This window comes from Fulmarus glacialis, unplaced genomic scaffold (assembly GCF_000690835.1).
Source record: "Fulmarus glacialis isolate BGI_N327 unplaced genomic scaffold, ASM69083v1 scaffold13410, whole genome shotgun sequence".
NCBI lineage: Eukaryota > Metazoa > Chordata > Aves > Procellariiformes > Procellariidae > Fulmarus > Fulmarus glacialis.
The window spans coordinates 17426-34354 of record NW_009187191.1 but is presented as its reverse complement, the minus strand read 5'-3'; the positions used below and the strand labels follow the sequence as shown (position 1 = coordinate 34354).

General features: G+C 34.0%; 1 protein-coding gene across 1 annotated transcript in view; it reads left to right on the top strand.

Moving 5' to 3' along the window:
* SLC30A9 (solute carrier family 30 (zinc transporter), member 9) overlaps positions 1-11432 on the top strand; it is a 31967-nt gene extending 20535 nt beyond the window's left edge. The window contains exons 14-17 of the mRNA XM_009574270.1: positions 945-1110; positions 6646-6775; positions 9214-9327; positions 10879-11432. Coding sequence (XP_009572565.1) covers positions 945-1110; positions 6646-6775; positions 9214-9327; positions 10879-10923 — 455 coding nt within the window. The 3' untranslated portion in view covers positions 10924-11432. The remainder of the gene's footprint in view (positions 1-944; positions 1111-6645; positions 6776-9213; positions 9328-10878) is intronic.
* The last annotated feature ends 5497 nt before the right edge of the window (positions 11433-16929 follow it).

Here is a 16929-nt window from a genome sequence, read left to right as displayed (position 1 = left end):
GTAAGTAAATCACTTTGTGTTATGGTGGGATACATAATTTGGGCTTCCTTAGTCAGTGGTGTGCAGTTCCATGTGCGTGTGGGGAGAATTTAAAGAAGCAGTTCTTTCCTTCCTTTTGATACATAGTGGTATTAGTGTTACCTTCAGATTACAATAGCTGCTCCTGAACAGTGTGGCAAACCTAACTCATGCAGGTATGATGATCTGTATGGCAACTGATTCAAAGTCTGTCTTTGCTCCACAGTTAAGTTCTCTGAAGAGGGAAGATTATTTATTTGTCCCTTCTTAAGTATTGGCTTTGGCTTTTCAATTGTTTAAAAAAATAAATATGGTACTTTTGTTTCTTTGTGGCTTCTAATGAGTTAATTGCAAGTTTCATTTTTTATATAGAAGTCAGTTTTTAATTCCATCTCTAGTTTCCTTCATGAACTTAAAAATACATTACTGTTTCTACAACTCTGAATGTGAATGAATAAGAGTTTAAAACTTATATAATAAGTACTGTATTCCAGAAATGGTTAATACTTGCAAGTTTTTGAGTTACTGATAAAAGAACACAGACTTTTGTGCTACTACCTGTGTTTAGGTGTATATAATTTTATATTAATAAAGGTAAATCTATACACAGAAACCCAAATAGCTGACAAGAGTTTACTCATTTATTAGTCCTGCAGGAGAAAGGAGTGACTGAGGGACAGGAGGGACTTGAGACTTTATCTTAAGATAACTTGTTTTCTTCCAGCTTCATCTTGTTTCCTTAGTAGGAAAGAATTGCCAGTGCATTAAAAAAAAAACCTAGACCCAAAACAAACAAACAAAAATCCCATCAAAAAGCAAACACCAACCCCCCCCCCCAAACTATGTACTCTTTTCAGTGTGAAATCTGAATTATCTGCTATGTGTTAGAAATGCTCTGTGAAACTAATTTGACATCTCTTGTTTAGGAAACCCTTATTATGACAGTGTGGGGTCTCTAGGTGTTGGAACTTTGTTAGGAACTGTGTCAGCATTTCTAATCTACACTAACACTGAAGCCCTGCTGGGACGATCCATTCAACCTGAACAACTGCAGCGACTCACCGAATTACTGGAAAGTGATCCTGTAGTAAGGTAAGAATATTTACAGCTCAATCTCTGCTAAGAACAACAAAAAGCAAGAAAATAACATTTGGAAAAAATAGTTCAAGTGCTTTAAATGAGAGAAGTCTGGTGAGATTGATTATTTTTAGGGTGGATACTTCTGTATTGAGATTTTACAATCTTAATTATTACTAGCTTCTCTTTCTGTGCTAAAAATTTCAATAAGTGAATACTTGTACCTCTCATATGTTCCACAGCTGAAACAAAATTGCAAATACGTTCTAACAGTTACATTAATTACAGGATTTGAAAATGACTTAATGAGAAAGCCATCACAAACTTAAAAAAATGCATGAAATGCAAGCACTTAAATAATCCTGTAATGTTGCTTTTATAGTTTATTAGCACTTAAATATTTAAGTTCTGTTACTGTTAATATTTAGTGTCTGAACTTCTGTAGCAGTTGGCAGTGAAGTGCTGCAGTAGTATTATGATGTAATAGATTCTGCATGTTAGATGTTTACAGAATGAACTCAATACTAATTTCTCTTTCTTTGGAAATCTGTAATTTGTAGTGAAATAAACTTATAGCTCATGAAATTCTGAAAACTTGTTTAAATGCTTTTTTAAGGAGCTATTTTAGCTTACTTCAACCCTATTAACCTTGATTTAGAAGCAAAACCCTTTTTGTTTTCTTCTTAATCTTTATTCAGGAATATATTTCTGTGTAAATCAGATGGAATATTTTAGTGCTTTTTTTATTCGTAGTCATTACTGAGCTCTAGAGGGGAAAAAACCCAAGCCCATTAGTTAACACCAGAATACTTGAAAGAAACTAAGTGCTGCATCATCTCAGTTGCAAGCAGCAGGTCTGAATGCCCTTCATGCCCAGAAGTTAAACAAGATTCCTATTTTGGAATAGAATTGTGTTAGAATTTTCGCATATCAGTAACTAAATTCTGTTAAAGTATTTGTGGTGGCCCTGGATTAGTCTGAATGGTGGAGCGTGTGTCAGCAGTGCTGTGTTAGAGTAGGTGAGTTCACATGGTTATTTGTACACGACTTCTGTAGTTCTTTTTTTGAAAGTGCACAGTTGGCCTTTGCTTGTCTCAGGCTGGAATCATAAAATTTCTCCTATCCCAAGCACCATTTTATATTATATTCCATTTTGTAGATAGCTATAACCTCTCAGCAGAGCAGACTTAGTTCATCTCCTTCTTGCTGTAGACATTTTTTTAAAATGAGAAGTAACTTAATTTTAAAAAAAGCACGAAGAATAAAAAAGTGAAGACTTGGTAAGAAACTACGTGTTTCTCTTAAGGTTAAAAGCTGAAACATGTTTAGGTAGTTCTCATAACACTGTTTGCAGGACCTTCTGTATGCACTTTGTCTTGAGTGATCTCTTTCTTAGATCCATTACGTTACCCGCTTTAATTTCTTTTAGCGCACACTTTGTCTTTGACCCAGTTCTTCTTGTAACAAGCCTAATATTTTGAGCTTGGTTAACTTATATCTTCTAATAAGACACCTGGTCTTGATCTCAGAATTCTCTGGGATGTAAACGTATATTACCTTTGCTTGTAACTAGGCATAATTTGGGGAAAACGCTACTCTAATTTTTTTTCTTATTCCAATCTTTGGTTAGTTAGGTTTTTTGGTTTGTTTGTTTTCAACTTTTTCCTGTGAAATGAGGAAGTCTTTTAGCATCAAGCCTTTCTTCAAAAGGCTACTTGTACATTTTCATCAACATAGCTTTGGGCTTGTAAGAGTTTCAGCATTTTTTTGAACATTCAAACTCTCCCATTTTCTTAAATGGAGTTGTGTAATAGTATGTCCTACTTTTACATTTTTACCAAATGTAAAAGAAAAAGCTTCTGAGTACTGGTCTGCTTCTAAAGCTACTTCTCTTTTTATTTCAACCTTTCAGGGTTTTCAGCTATCAAACTGTATCTCAGTGCAATCTTTTTTGCGATTGTTGCTTCCCAGAACAGTCCTCCCTTGTTCTTTCAGGGAGGGTTTGCAATCTTTATTTTCAGATGTTCTGCCAAATATGAAGGGGATATATTAGGGAATCATTCAGTATTCATCAGAAGGTATTTTAGATCCAAATTGACCAAAGGATCCAGAGGCTCTGATTTCCGCTCCTCCCTGCCCCTGTCAGCACCACCACCACTTAACTAATTCCAGCAGTAGCTTTCCTGAACATCATGTTCCACTGCTAATTATAAAGTATTTGTTTTATCAGACAATACTAGCAGCTGTACTACTAAAATAAATAATCTCTGTGGTGTTGATCTTTTTTTTCAGATAAATCTTGATTTTTTTTTTTTTTTTTTTTTTTTTTTTTTTTAAACAGAGTTGTTTGACAACACCTACATTCACTAAAACCTTAATGACTGGAATTAATTAATGCTCTTAATACATAATTTTTTTCCCCACCTTTTTCACTGTTTTTCCTTGAGTTGTCAGGTGAACTTGTCTGTAATTAAATGGATTACTTCATTTGCTGTTCTTAAATTTTGGCGCAGTGTTGTTAATCTACTCTTTTTTTTTTTTTTTTTATTCTCATCAGTATTGCAGGATGACAAATTAATTGGCCTTCTGAATTAGAAGCAATTTTTTTCCTTTTAAATATCCAGTATGCTTCTCTGCTACTAATAGGGAAATGCTTTGTTGTACTAATATATCGTTTTGCTTTTTTAGATCAAGAAAACAGTAATTATTGCGTGTTTCTGCCTATTCTGTATCATCAGTAACAATTTTACCATTTCCATCTAGTAGCAGGCTTGTTTCCAGGTTATCCTTTGGTTTTGCTATACTTAAAAAATGTTGGTTTGTATCACACACAATGCCTTCTTTTATGCTTCTCCTATCAGTTTGTTGGACTTCATAATTTCTTTTTTAGGCTCATGGCTATTTATTTCCCCTTTCTTTTCATTTTGCTTGGTAATTTCTAGTTGTAGCTCTTACTTCATTTGTGATCCAGAATGGGCTTTCAGTCAGAGTTGTTCTGAGCTGGAAAATTATTTTATTTTTTGCTCTAGAAACATTCCATTCTTAACTCTCATTCACTCCTTTGGTGCCTGAATCATTCTTCTGTTCATCTTAACTGAAGTGTAGATTAGGCTTTCAGAACTGTGAAATAAAATATATTGTGTGGTACAGACTGTCCTGATTCTGTTCTTATGGAATGTAATCACAGATCGCTAGGCATAAACTATTCTTAGTGACAGTTTCATCTTTAATTTTTACTTCATTGTAATAGCTATTGGGTAATTGTGCTACTGTTGTGCTGGAAAAATCTGTCATTCTGGTTTGGAGGAGAAAAAAAAAAAAGTATTACAACTAATGGCTCAAAACAATAACTTGACATCCTCTGACAAATTTTTCTTTAATGTGAAACTTGCTCTTTTCCTTAGGTTGAATTGATGGTGTCTACTAGCCATCCAGAAGCTTCCATAAGCAAGCTTTGTAGCTTAAGCTTTAGCATACATATTTGTATTTTTGAATTATTAGTGATTTTTCTCCTCTTGACTCACTGACTTATCTTTCCTGGACAGATTTATAAGCAGTAAGGTAGACATTTTTTCTTCACATTTACAGAATATGCATCATTCTGCTGAATTTTACCAGGTTACTGCTTAATGAGAATCTCAAATATCTCTTGTTATCTCCTTGCTTAGCTCTGATAGGCACTTGATGTATCTTCAACATTTTTGAACCACATGGATTCACATTCTCTTCAATAACCCTCACTGAACCACATCCATTATCTTAAATACCCTCTTGTGTGAGGAGGTAGTTTGATGCCATTTAGGTTACTGTTTTGATTTGGTAGCTTCCCACAGAAGAACTGTCTAAATTTGATTGGAGCTGGAAATTCTTTATTGCTACCAGTAAGCTGATAGTTCTTTTAATCTGCTTAAATGTTTACTAAGATGTATTTTTTGGTGTCTCTATATTTAGTTAATCTTCTATTTCTTTTTTAATGTGCTTACTCCTCCTCCACCCTGAGTATTGCAAGAAATATTCCATAAACATTTTCTGTGACTATTCATCTTAAATTGCTTCCTGTTCTTTGTCAGCTGTTCACTCTAACAGGCTACTTCCGAAATATATGCCTTCCGCTTTCTTCCTGAACCACCTGTGAAGTTAGTTATGATTTACAAACATTCAGATGAGAAGAAACATTTCTAGTTGGGAAGAGTAAATTTGCTTAAGACAAAGGGCACGCTAAATTTAAAGATGCTGTGAAATTGCACAACTTAGTAAAATGAACGGGGGGAAAAAGGTTTAGTACTTTCCATCAAGTGAGTTTTATTGCTGAATCTAAATTTTGTTTTAGAACTTAAAAAATTGTCAAGATCGCATTTTTCTGTTAATAAAACCAAAGTCTTTGGAATATTTTATAGTTGAGCTCAGATACTTGTTTTGCTTTGGAAATGTCAGAAGAAAGCATTTCAAAAATTTGAAACTTCTTTGTGATGTATGTCTCATATTTTAATCTGCACTTTTTTTCTGGCCTTGACAGAAAAATGTGGAAACTTACTCTGCAGTGGCAATTTTAAATTCTATTTGGCTTTAAAGATAAACTAATCTAAAGTGTTAATCTAATCAGAAAAAAACTAGAATATTTTATTTTATGATTTTATTTTATATTTATTCCACTGTTGAAACGCACCGCAGTATCTCCGAGTCCTGAGTTTGCTTCATATCTTACTATCCTTGAAAAATAGAGGGCTTTTTGTTTATTACCTATATTCACACATCACAGAGTTTATCTAACAAATTGGAACAAAACTATACTATAGAGAAACAGAAGTTTTCAAAGGACCAAAATATAAACATTTTACAACATTCATGTTCTAGTATCTATTAGGAACCTTTAAATAAATATACATTTTCAGCATTTACAAACAACTGTGTTGTGACTAGTCGTGATCAATAATTCAGTACAATCAAAAATGAGTTCCAAACACGACATCGATAACTTTTCCTTATATCAAATGTAACTTTAAATAGAAAATTCTCCATGCCTTTACAAATTGTAGTTATCTAGGAAAGGACACTTCTATAATTGCAATGTGTGCTTTCAGTAATTGACAATAGATTATTGTTCCTTACTTCAGAATTGAGGGTACTTAAAGTTTGTTACATAGTGTCATATATATGTATATGGACAAAAAGTTTCATGCAGTAGCAAGTAAGTTGAACTCGGAACAGGGAAGTTCTCATTTTCTGTTGTGGGATGTTTTTTTTTTTTTAATACAATTGATCTAGTTCTAAATCTGCGATGCTTCTTGTAGTCTGTCTTTTATCTCAGCAAGCCATTTATAGATGTGTTAATGTAGCAGATGCCTGTGGAAATGGTATAACCGGTTAAATATAAATCAGTATTTAATGGAAGTGTGTGGTGGCAAAATGAGGATATGTTAGTCAAAGGCAGTGGCCGTTTAAAATTACAGGATCATTTTACTGTGACAGTATTGTTAACATCAGAAGACAAACTAGCTAGGTGTTTGTTTTATGTTGTTCTACATTTTCTTTAAAAATTATGTGTTTCAGAGCAATTCATGATGTTAAAGCCACAGACATGGGAATGAGCAAAGTGAGATTCAAGGCAGAAGTAGACTTTGATGGACGGGTTGTTACTCGTTCTTACCTGGAAAAACAAGACATTGAACAGCTGCTACAAGTATGTTTAAAAAAAATGATTTTGTAACTCCCAGTATTTGATACTTACTTTCCAATTTCAAGTATGTCTAAAACCAAGATTTTCAAGTAGGTGAGATATATTCCACTTCTTCAGTTTGAAGGATTGCAGATGTTTTTACTTTGTGTTAGTGTGTTAAATATCTGTACACGGAATCATATTATGTGCTGCTGAAATAGAGCCACTCTTTTGGGCTGAGTAGGGCCTGGGTAGGAGGAAGACAGATTTTTTTTTTTAAAATTCAATTTTTTGTTAGAAAATACAGATTTGTCCAAAATAACTTTGATGAGAACATAATTCTTCCAATAAGTTTTTATTGAATTACAAGATCTCTAGTTAAAACTGGAAGCCTGTCACCTGAGAATAAGCATCTGTTTTGGCAGAGCCATTTGCCTTGGGTGCTGAAGATGCAGTATTATGGTTTATAGATCCTGCCATTCAGACTAGGCTTGAATATGGATTGCTTGCATCACATGACTTAGCATTTTGACAGTGTTTAACAATTAACCACCCTTAAGTAAGTGTCTGTCTCTGATTTTAGTGTCGTTCAGAGTAGCTTTTCTTAATCCCTTTCTTCAATATAGAAATGCAAAACTGCTTTCAGCTGGACTCTACACAGCAAAGCTATGAAGTATGAAGTAAAAAATAATTTATCTAAATTACAAGGAGAGTTTTAAGTGGGCAAAATGTTTTGCTTGCTTACCCATTTTTGCCAGTAACTTGCTTATATACATTTGCTTGTGTACCTACAAGATTTCCTTCTTTGCTACCCTTTCAAAATGAAAAGTAGATGTCAGATGTCTGCATTTTATGTCTGTCTGTTAAACACAACTTAGAAGTTATCTGAGTTTACATTTAAATTACTACAATTTTTTAAACCATTAGTCAGTGTCCGTTTTTAAAAAGTACCGCCCTTTAATGTCAAAATAAAAATGTGTGTATATTATATATATAGTGCAGTAAGAGATATGTTCATGTATTGGATTTCAATTTAATACATTTTTGAGAGGAAGAGTGCTGTCAGCTTTGCACAACTGAGGCGCTGCAGGTTTGCTTCGTTTTATATTGCCAAGTCTCAGTTGCTTTGCAATGTTTAGTACTCTACTCTTCTTTTCAAAGGCTTTGTTAGCTTTTGTTCTTTACCCACTATTCCCTTTGGCAATTGCCTACAACCTTCGCTGGTTCTTCCAACTAGTATTGTTGGGAAATTCTTCCTGATTGTTTCTAGGTTGGCAACTTTTTCTTACACAGGTCATAGTAGTTTCATGTAGTAACCTTGTGTCAGCTATAAAACCATTTTCAGCAGGACTCAGCCACCCAGAGTCAAGGGCAGACATAGTGCTTGCCTTTTGATCTATAGTTTTTCAAATAACTAGCTCATTCAACTAGCATTGCTATCAACATTACTCTTTCTAAAGTTGTGAAATATTTGTTGAAATGCTGTCATTCAGATTAATCTCGTTTCTTGTTATAGGTGATCGTAGTCATAGTTTATTGTGGTTGGGATATCTTTTAAGCTCACTCAATTACATTATTCCTCTTCAGTTTTAGAGTAATGGAGGGGCAGGGTGGGGGGAGAAATGGATGTTGTGTTGTAGTTGTATACACAAGAAGAATTAGCTATTTAATAATTACTGTGTCTGTTAGCAACAACCTATTTGTCCTAAACATACTGCAGCTGTATTGCCTAAACTATGGCTGAGATACGACAGGGCAAGTGGCTTCTGGCCAACTTGGTGTGAGACTCTAAGGAAAGCTCATGATAATGTTGTAATACTTGCTTTGGTGCTTCTGATGTCTGTGGTGTTTTGGAGGGAGGAGCATGGCATCCTGTCTTCCTTAACCTCATTCCTTCAGTCTCATATGCTATGGGTCTCCTAGTCCGAGTTCCTATCAACTATCTTTGAGTTTTTTTGATATTATGGAGGAGTTGTATTTACAGCAGCATTCATAGTAATCCTTGTGGATTTTCAGATGAGTTGGTAAATGTGATGCCCAGAGTAAACAGTGTAATGGAATAGCAAGAATGTATGAAAATGAGGAAAGAATACACAGGGGTACCCTGCTCTGCCTTGTTGTGAGCAAGGGATACCCCAGAAACTTCCAGAAAATGAATGAAATTCTCTAAACTTATTTGGAAAATAAAGGAGAAAATCCATTAAAGATAGAAGAAGGTTTTATATCAAGTGCAGGTGTAACGGTAAGCCAGCTGTTTTCATTGAATAGATGCTACTTTTCTGTGTCTTTGAGACATAAAAACAGATGATGTTTTGAAAGGAAATGGCAAAAGCTGAAAAGTGGTTTTTTTGTGTTGTTTTTGGTTTTGTCCCTCACCCCCGAAATATATCAGGACCCTCTGTAGTGTTATTCCTTTCTTTTCTTTCCCTTATCTCAACCTCTTAAATTCGATTTCTTCCTAGGAAATTCAACAAGTGAAAACCCTTGAAGAATTAGAAGCCTTCATGCTTAAACATGGTGAGAATATCATTGACACGCTGGGGGCTGAAGTAGACAGACTTGAGAAGGACCTAAAGGTAAAATTTAGCTGCTTATTAAGGAGTGCTTATTCTGTGATATATTTTAAACAATATCACTGCATCTACTTTTTGGGATTTTGTTTGTAAATCTGGGAGAGGGGATGAGGATGATAATCCTAATGCAAATTTTCTTGCTATAGTATCATTAACTGAGGTCTGACCAGCGGCAAACTTTGCCATTGATCGTTTGTTATGTATTTTGTTCAATTTTATACCACTGTAGAACAACATTTTTGTGAAATGAGACCTGATTGTGTCTTTGTTATTGTATTCTCAGAATGGCAGGTTATTTACAGGCTCTTGAATTCTGTTTTGGTTGTAAAGAAGCAAATTTCAATCTTTTTTTTTTTTTTTTTTAAATCTGTATCAAATACAAATTTGTATTGTATACAAATTTATAAATTGTATCAAATACATCAGTGTGTGATGAGGGCTTTACTCAATATTTTTTTCTCTTGTTGAAGCAGTACAGTGTTTACTTCGTTTATAAGCCTGTCATAACTTTCTTATCATTACTTTTTTTTTTTCATTCTGTGATTTAAATATCCTTTGGTTGATGCAACAAAGGATTGTTTCCATTTTTAATTTCATAATAATATTGTGGCTGTTAATCTTACCTTTTCTGGCATGAATACAGAACTATAAGTATACTGACTGGCAGGCAAATACAGTCCTGTCACGACTGCCTTTTCCAGTCATCAGGAGACATGGCTCAAGAACATGTCTGTCTTTGCTTACTATATTTGATAAATACTCTAGTTTTATTTTCTATCCCTAGGGTGGTGCTGTTTAAAAATCAAAATACTATTTTTCAGTTTAATTGCACCAGCAGATCTAGTTCTTCACGGTTTTTGAGGAGTAGGATCATGACTAATTATTTTATAAACATGAATACTGTTTTTTGGTATAGGCAGGGATTTCAGTGATTGTGTTGCTGTTGAATATGCTTTACTAAATATGCTAGTCAGATTCACATGCTGGATGACTTTGAAGTCAGTGACTTTCAGTAAACCTCTCATGGATTATACAATCCATATAATGACAACAACGTATTTCTACAATATCAGAAAATGCGTATTTCTTAATAGAAACAGTATTTTGAATCTTTATAAATAGCTTCAATGGCATAGAACAAACTATTTCAGCAATCTTACCCCTTATTCAGGAAAGTATCTGTTAAAACTTTCTTAAAGTGAGAGAGAGATATATATATGTTTATTTGGACAGGTTTATATAAAAGCCAACTGCCTTTTTAAAATCAAGAGAGCTGCTTCATACTTTATAAAGCATAAGAACTAATTTATCTGTGATGTTGAAAAGTATTTGTCAAATAAAAAGATGACTTAGCCTTCAAAAAATTGCTTATAGTATAGGCAGTGTTTGTTGAAGCTATTCCTCATTTTGAAATAGTCCGTATGTTAGCAGCAAAGGGGATTTGTTATGCAGTTGCCAACATCATACCAGAAATATATTATTTGTATCCATGTGCAAAAATGTGTTTGAATATTTTCAATAAAAATGTATTTTTTAAAATTTATTTTATTTCAGCAACGAAATCCTGATGTTCGTCATGTGGATTTGGAGATATTATAGACTTGGCAGAAGAAATCTTCAGGTTGCTACCATTTTGGAAAGAAGTCATGTAAAGGGCTGAAAAAGCTTCTGAAATTGCAGTGACCTCAGCACCATACCTCGCTTAATTTTGCTGTAGGCTTCCTGGACTGTTAGCACGGCTTCTGTTTCTGGAAGAGCGCTAGACTCGCAGGCAAAAATTTCCATGGCAAAATCAGTTTTAAAAAGCTACTTGACTTAAATTCCACAGGAGAGTCTGTCAGAGTATATTTACTGCAATTCAGAACTTAAGACTTGAGGTTTAGTTAGGCAAATACAGCTGCCTGAAAATAACGAACACATTTAGTTTTTTCCATTTGTGTCCCTTTGCAGTCAATTTGCACTTCTTTAGTTTCTTTCAAGATATCATTAAAGGTTCTTGGGAGATATTAATATTAGCTAGGAAGAGTTTGTTCCAGTGGAACCTGCCAACCTTAAACTAATTGTAGTATTTCAACTGTGTGGTTGTTTCACAGTTTTTCTTTTCTATGACATAAATTCTTTTAAAGAGGCACTGGCCTTCTCTCAAGTACCGTGACCTGGAAACCTGCTTTTTGCCACTGTTGTGATTACCAACCGCACTTCAGAAAAATAAGGTTTTTCTCCTAAATAAGGTTTTTCTCCTCAGTGGAGTCAGCTGTATGTGGTTAGCCAGAGTATGTTAAGTTACTGTGAAGAAATTACTGTGTAGAGATTTCAGTGAACTTCCTCTGTTTAAATTTTGTTCTTTTTTCCCTACTTTGACACTTGTTCTCTTATTTGTAAGTACCTTCCGATGTAATCTGGGAGATATTTATGGTAGTGCTTATTAAAAGTTCCCTGGCATTTTTGGCTTTTTAAACTTTTAATAGGCTGTATTGCCAGATATGGTCTTTGCTAGAAGGTGTAAGAGTTGGAAGTTACAACAGTAAAAAATGTATTAGAACTATTTATAATTAAACAAATGAATACATTGTATTTTTAATTTATTTACCTCTAGACATTATCTGTTATCTGAATTCTAAACCGCTTACTTTGTGTTTTTTAAGAATTGACCTTGCTTGTTTGGGGAAGTAAAGTAATTCTATCAGTGGTCCTCAACAATCCTGAGATAAGTGCTTAGAGTTTATAACACTGAAATGTGCAATTCTTGCACTGTGTGTAATCAGCCTCAAGGCTTTCTGCAGTAGGCACCCAAGTTGTACCAGATTCTTTGAGACCCATCTTTATTAATAAGGCCATGAGTACTGATCATGCAAGTTGAAATATAAGTGAAATAACTGCATATAAATAACTCTGAGGAAAATCCTTTATGCACTTTAACATATTTCAGTAAAATGAGAATTGCTTATGGATGAGAGGTGGTAATAAGACCCTCCTAGTGACTCAGTTGCTGAGTATGGACTGACTTACTGAAAGAAGAAATGTTGATATGAAACACAAGTCTTCAAAAATCAATTTAAGATTAAATTATAAGCATTGCAGCAAATAATAATTGTGGAGACCAATATGTCCAGATTTGACTAAAAGCTTTTTAGAATGTTTTTTTTTCATACTAAGTGTCACTTACTGGTGAATTATGAGAATTTAAAACAGCATGCCGTTTGACAACTGCAAAGCACTTTGCATGCTGGTCATTTTAAGTAGAAAAACATTCCAGGGTTTAGTTACAGACGGGACTTCACATGCAGTAATTGTGAGTGAAAGGGTCTCTTTAGTACCCTTGTCCATAATCCCTATTCACTGGTCGCTTCTTTATAGCATATTAGCTTATTATGGCTAATCCAAAAGAAGGCTTACTTTATCTGGTTTTCTCCTATTGTAGAACTGGTTAGTATAATTGAGCCCGGTAATTTGAAATGCAGTTTAAAGTTTAATTTGGAAGTGTACTGTATCAAGTAAATAAGGCATATTTTAGCACATTATAAATCATTTACCTTTCTCCTCGCCCTTCCATGGAAACTTCATCTCATCTCAGTATGCACTCTGCTGATGTTAGTCTTACTCATGAAGAGCACTGGAATCTGACAATGCATAACCTCTTTCCTTCTTCCTAGAATATTTATATGGATTTTGAATTTGAATAAACACTTTAATAAACCCATTATTCCAGAAATCTTAAAAACCTGAAGAGAAGTAAAACTGGGAAAATGTTCTTACTGGAGAGGGTAGTGGAGACAGCCAAGGTGATCTAAGTGTTTTGTATGCTGGAGTTGCTGATGAATGAGTAGTGTTAGTATGCACTTTGCAGGGCAGAAATTTCACTGAGAGGTTAGTAAAGGTTATCTCAATACCGAAGTGTTCCCATATCTTGTTTAAGAGGAGGCATGAGTTTATATTCTTACGGGGCATCTGGTCCAAAAGCCTATAAAAATGTTTTGTTATTTATCAGAGATGTAATTTGTATAAATTCGATCTTAATTTCCTTATCTGAGTCCGAAGCAATACCCATCCACACACTTTTGTTTGTATTCCAAGATAAAATTCAGATCCTTGTCTCCCAGTTACATAATTGATTATAGCATCACAATATGTTAAATTTAAGAAGCCAGAATTTGAATATTTTTGGGTACATAACAGTTGCATAGTTTGAAGACCCAGTTTCATTTTTAAAAACGATCTGGATGGTGATGTACCACCAAAAGGCAGTACCTGGTTTTGGCAGTACCTTGTAAGTTTACATGTCTTGCAGTTGGATGAAAATATCAATTCATTGAGCCTTGTCAGGTTGGAAAGGAAAAGTAATTCCAAGCTGTTACATTTTAATATATATTATAATTTGCATATTGTTTTTAGCAGTTTTGACGTTTTTACTGCTTTTTTTCTTAACTGTCTTTAGGGTCTAAAACTCAAGGTGATGTGGGTCCAGTACTAAGTTTACTTTTATTTTAGTGGTTTTTGGGGAAAATGTTTAGGTAATACATTTACATGATAGAATCCTCAGAATTAAAGAAAACTTATAAAGTGTGGAGGAGTGGATTTTTTCTTTATCACAAATGCAATTACATAATGTTTCTTTTAGATTGATTTTAAGGAAAAGGATTTTAAGGAAAAGGAGTGAGGATTTAACAATAAAGTTGTATTCTAGGATTTTTTTCAATTAAGGTGTGGTCTTTTAAAAAAATTTATTTTTGTAGACTGGCCTTGCAGGTTTTATTTTTTAAAATTGTGTTTAAAGTACTACTGCCCTCTGCTTTGTGAAAGATTGCTTACATGTTGCGCAATGTCTCATAATTCTGTGAAACTTGCGATGTTTGAAAAAATTGTCTTAGTGTTCCAATATACTGAGTGATCTTAATGTATTTTAAGTCAAAGTTGGCTGGACACTAATGATACGTGTTTACCTCTAGAATTTGTTTTTCTATAAAAGATAAAATTCTGAAGTGATTATCTTTCCCCTGTGAATCAATTTCAAGTCTGAATTGTCTCCTTTATACACTGTGGAATTCAGTATTTGATATGGTCCCTCTCTACTCCTCCACTTTTTAAAGCATTTATTAAGCATATTGTAGTAGTAAATACTTTAGTGGACTACTGTATTACAGAGACTGCTTGCTGTGTGTTCTGGTCTAGAAGTAGCAGGGACTCAGGGAACAGGAAAATATTTTTTAAGGACAAGTTGCATCCTTTATCCTCTGTGATTCATACTCAGGCTGAAGGTTTTTTAGCTTCTACTTTTCTCCTTCCTTGAATTCCCACACAGATTTTATTATTTTTTTAATAACTCTTACTTTTAGAGGAGGAAGCCATTACGAGCATCTTGTGTTTTTAGTAGCAGGGCTAGATGCTACTCTTGGTCTCTGGATTTTGTACTGTACTTGTTCATTGATAGTTGACAATAGTGATTGCTGGTTTGAAAGCTACAAATCATGTTAGCCAAAACTACCAGAGTTTTCTGATTCTGGCAGGTGCAGTTTTTTCAGCTATATCTGGAGACTCAGTTTTTATTGAGAGATTTTTACTGGCCCTTCTGTGATAAGGGAGAGCGCAGGGAAGAGTTTTGTCTAGGTGATATGCTGATTGCAATTCTGTGTTCTCCTTATTTGTTATCATTTTAGCTGACATCTTTTTTCCGTTACAAAGAAAAAATTACGCATTATGAAAGTACTTCTACTAATGATGAGTGCATCGAATACAAGCTTCCCTCAAAAGAGTTTTTAGGCTTTTGTGTATTCAAAGTGTGGCAATTTTTGAAAATTCTCAATTAAGTAATCCTTTTTCTAAAGTTGATTTAGATGTGTTTCTTACAAAAGAATCCACAGAAGCATATTGTTTAAGATTTGAAAGAAAAGTATTTCATTTTATGGTCATATGTTCTTAAGGCATTCTGGCTTGGTAGAATAGAACAATTGATTAATATTGACTCCTGTACAAAAACTGAACTTCTGTGCATGCCTAAAGGCTCATTGCGGAAGGGAATATAAAATGACGATGTGCTTTTTATCTTATAGCTTAAGTATTGTGCTGCTTCTATTCTTATTGTTAGCTCTGAATAGAGAGTACAACTAGCATCTCTTTTGCAGTTTACCTGCTTAATGTAAATGAGAAGTCAAGGTGTACCAAAAAGATTTTTTTTTTGTAGAGAAGTTGCGTAGCTTAAATAAGTAATTTTTCTTTTCTTGTTAGTGAGACACAAATAATTAAGGTCAAAAGTAGACTGTATCTTTATTACATATAAAAAGAAATAGGAGTTCAGGCTTTAAAGCACAATAGCCAGACTTTCGAAATGCATGTCCTTTGAGGAAAACAAAATGTGCCAGGAGCTCTAAGTGGTTGTATGGACTATAGAAACTGCAGTCAGTCAGGCTTTGCTGAAGCAAAAGAAAAGAAACTATAACAAAGTGTGTGGTAAAAAGAAAAGAATACAAGGAAGGAAAAAAACTAAGGTGTTGAGCATCTAAAAAATGTGGCCAGAAATAAGAAATTGTGATTGGAGAGGAAAAGAACAGTAAGAAATGGTATTTGATTAGAATATCATAAAACTGCATAAAACTATGTAGTATGACATTGGCTTTCATTTAGGAATATTCAGATAGCTGGGTGATTCCTCCCTCCCACCCCCAGGAAAAACGCATCTTTTTTTCCCTCTAATGAAAATCAGTGCCTCCGTTTAACTGTTTCCTAATATGGTATTCAGTCTTGCAGGTATAAACCTATTTGTTCTCTGAAAACTTACTCTTACTGCTCAGTCTGGAGCTTTGTTGGTGAGGTATGTATTTGGTGAGTGGAGGGTGAGTAATTTTAATTATGGAAACGGGGCATGCAGTGAATTGAAGAGAAAATGAATTGGTTCTTTCAGCCAGAAAATGATTGAAGCACTGATTGAAGCATACTGAAGATGTTACGGGGAAAAAAAAAAGGTGCGGTGTTTTAAGGTCTACAGAATTCTTGCAATGGACTGTAATCATTGGTGAATATGTTAGTCCATATTTTTCAAGTTGCTTAAATGCCTGTCAATAAGCAAGATTTCTAGTTAAATCATCACATTCTGAAAAGGAGTTAAAGAAAACATTGAAAACATAATGTGAAAAGGATGTACATTTTTTAAATACTATAGACAGATACTATAACAGATTATAGTAGATAGGCAGAAAATTGTCATTCTATCCTGTAATACACGAGGCTCTTGAGGACAATTTTTTTTTCCTGTGTAAATCAAAGCCACCAATTAAAATAAAAGGTCTTGGTTACTTTTTATAAGTGTTACGCTAACAGTAAGCCTGGTCAAATTTTTGTATTGTCAGCATTTATAGCGCTGTTATGGGGAGGTGTCTGTTAAAATAGTGGAATACAGCTCCACACTCTAGGATACAATTGATTTTTGTAACCTAAATTTAGACTGTATTTAAAACTTTTGAGGTTGTGGTCAGCTGCTTCAAATTTGAAGACAGAAGAAAAAAAATATGTAATGTTGTGTAAATGATGTAATATAAAGGGTTTTTTTGTAAGTTTCTCTTCAAATTAAAGATGCTCAAGAACTATATGTGAAGAAGTGTTTGAAAAATGCCT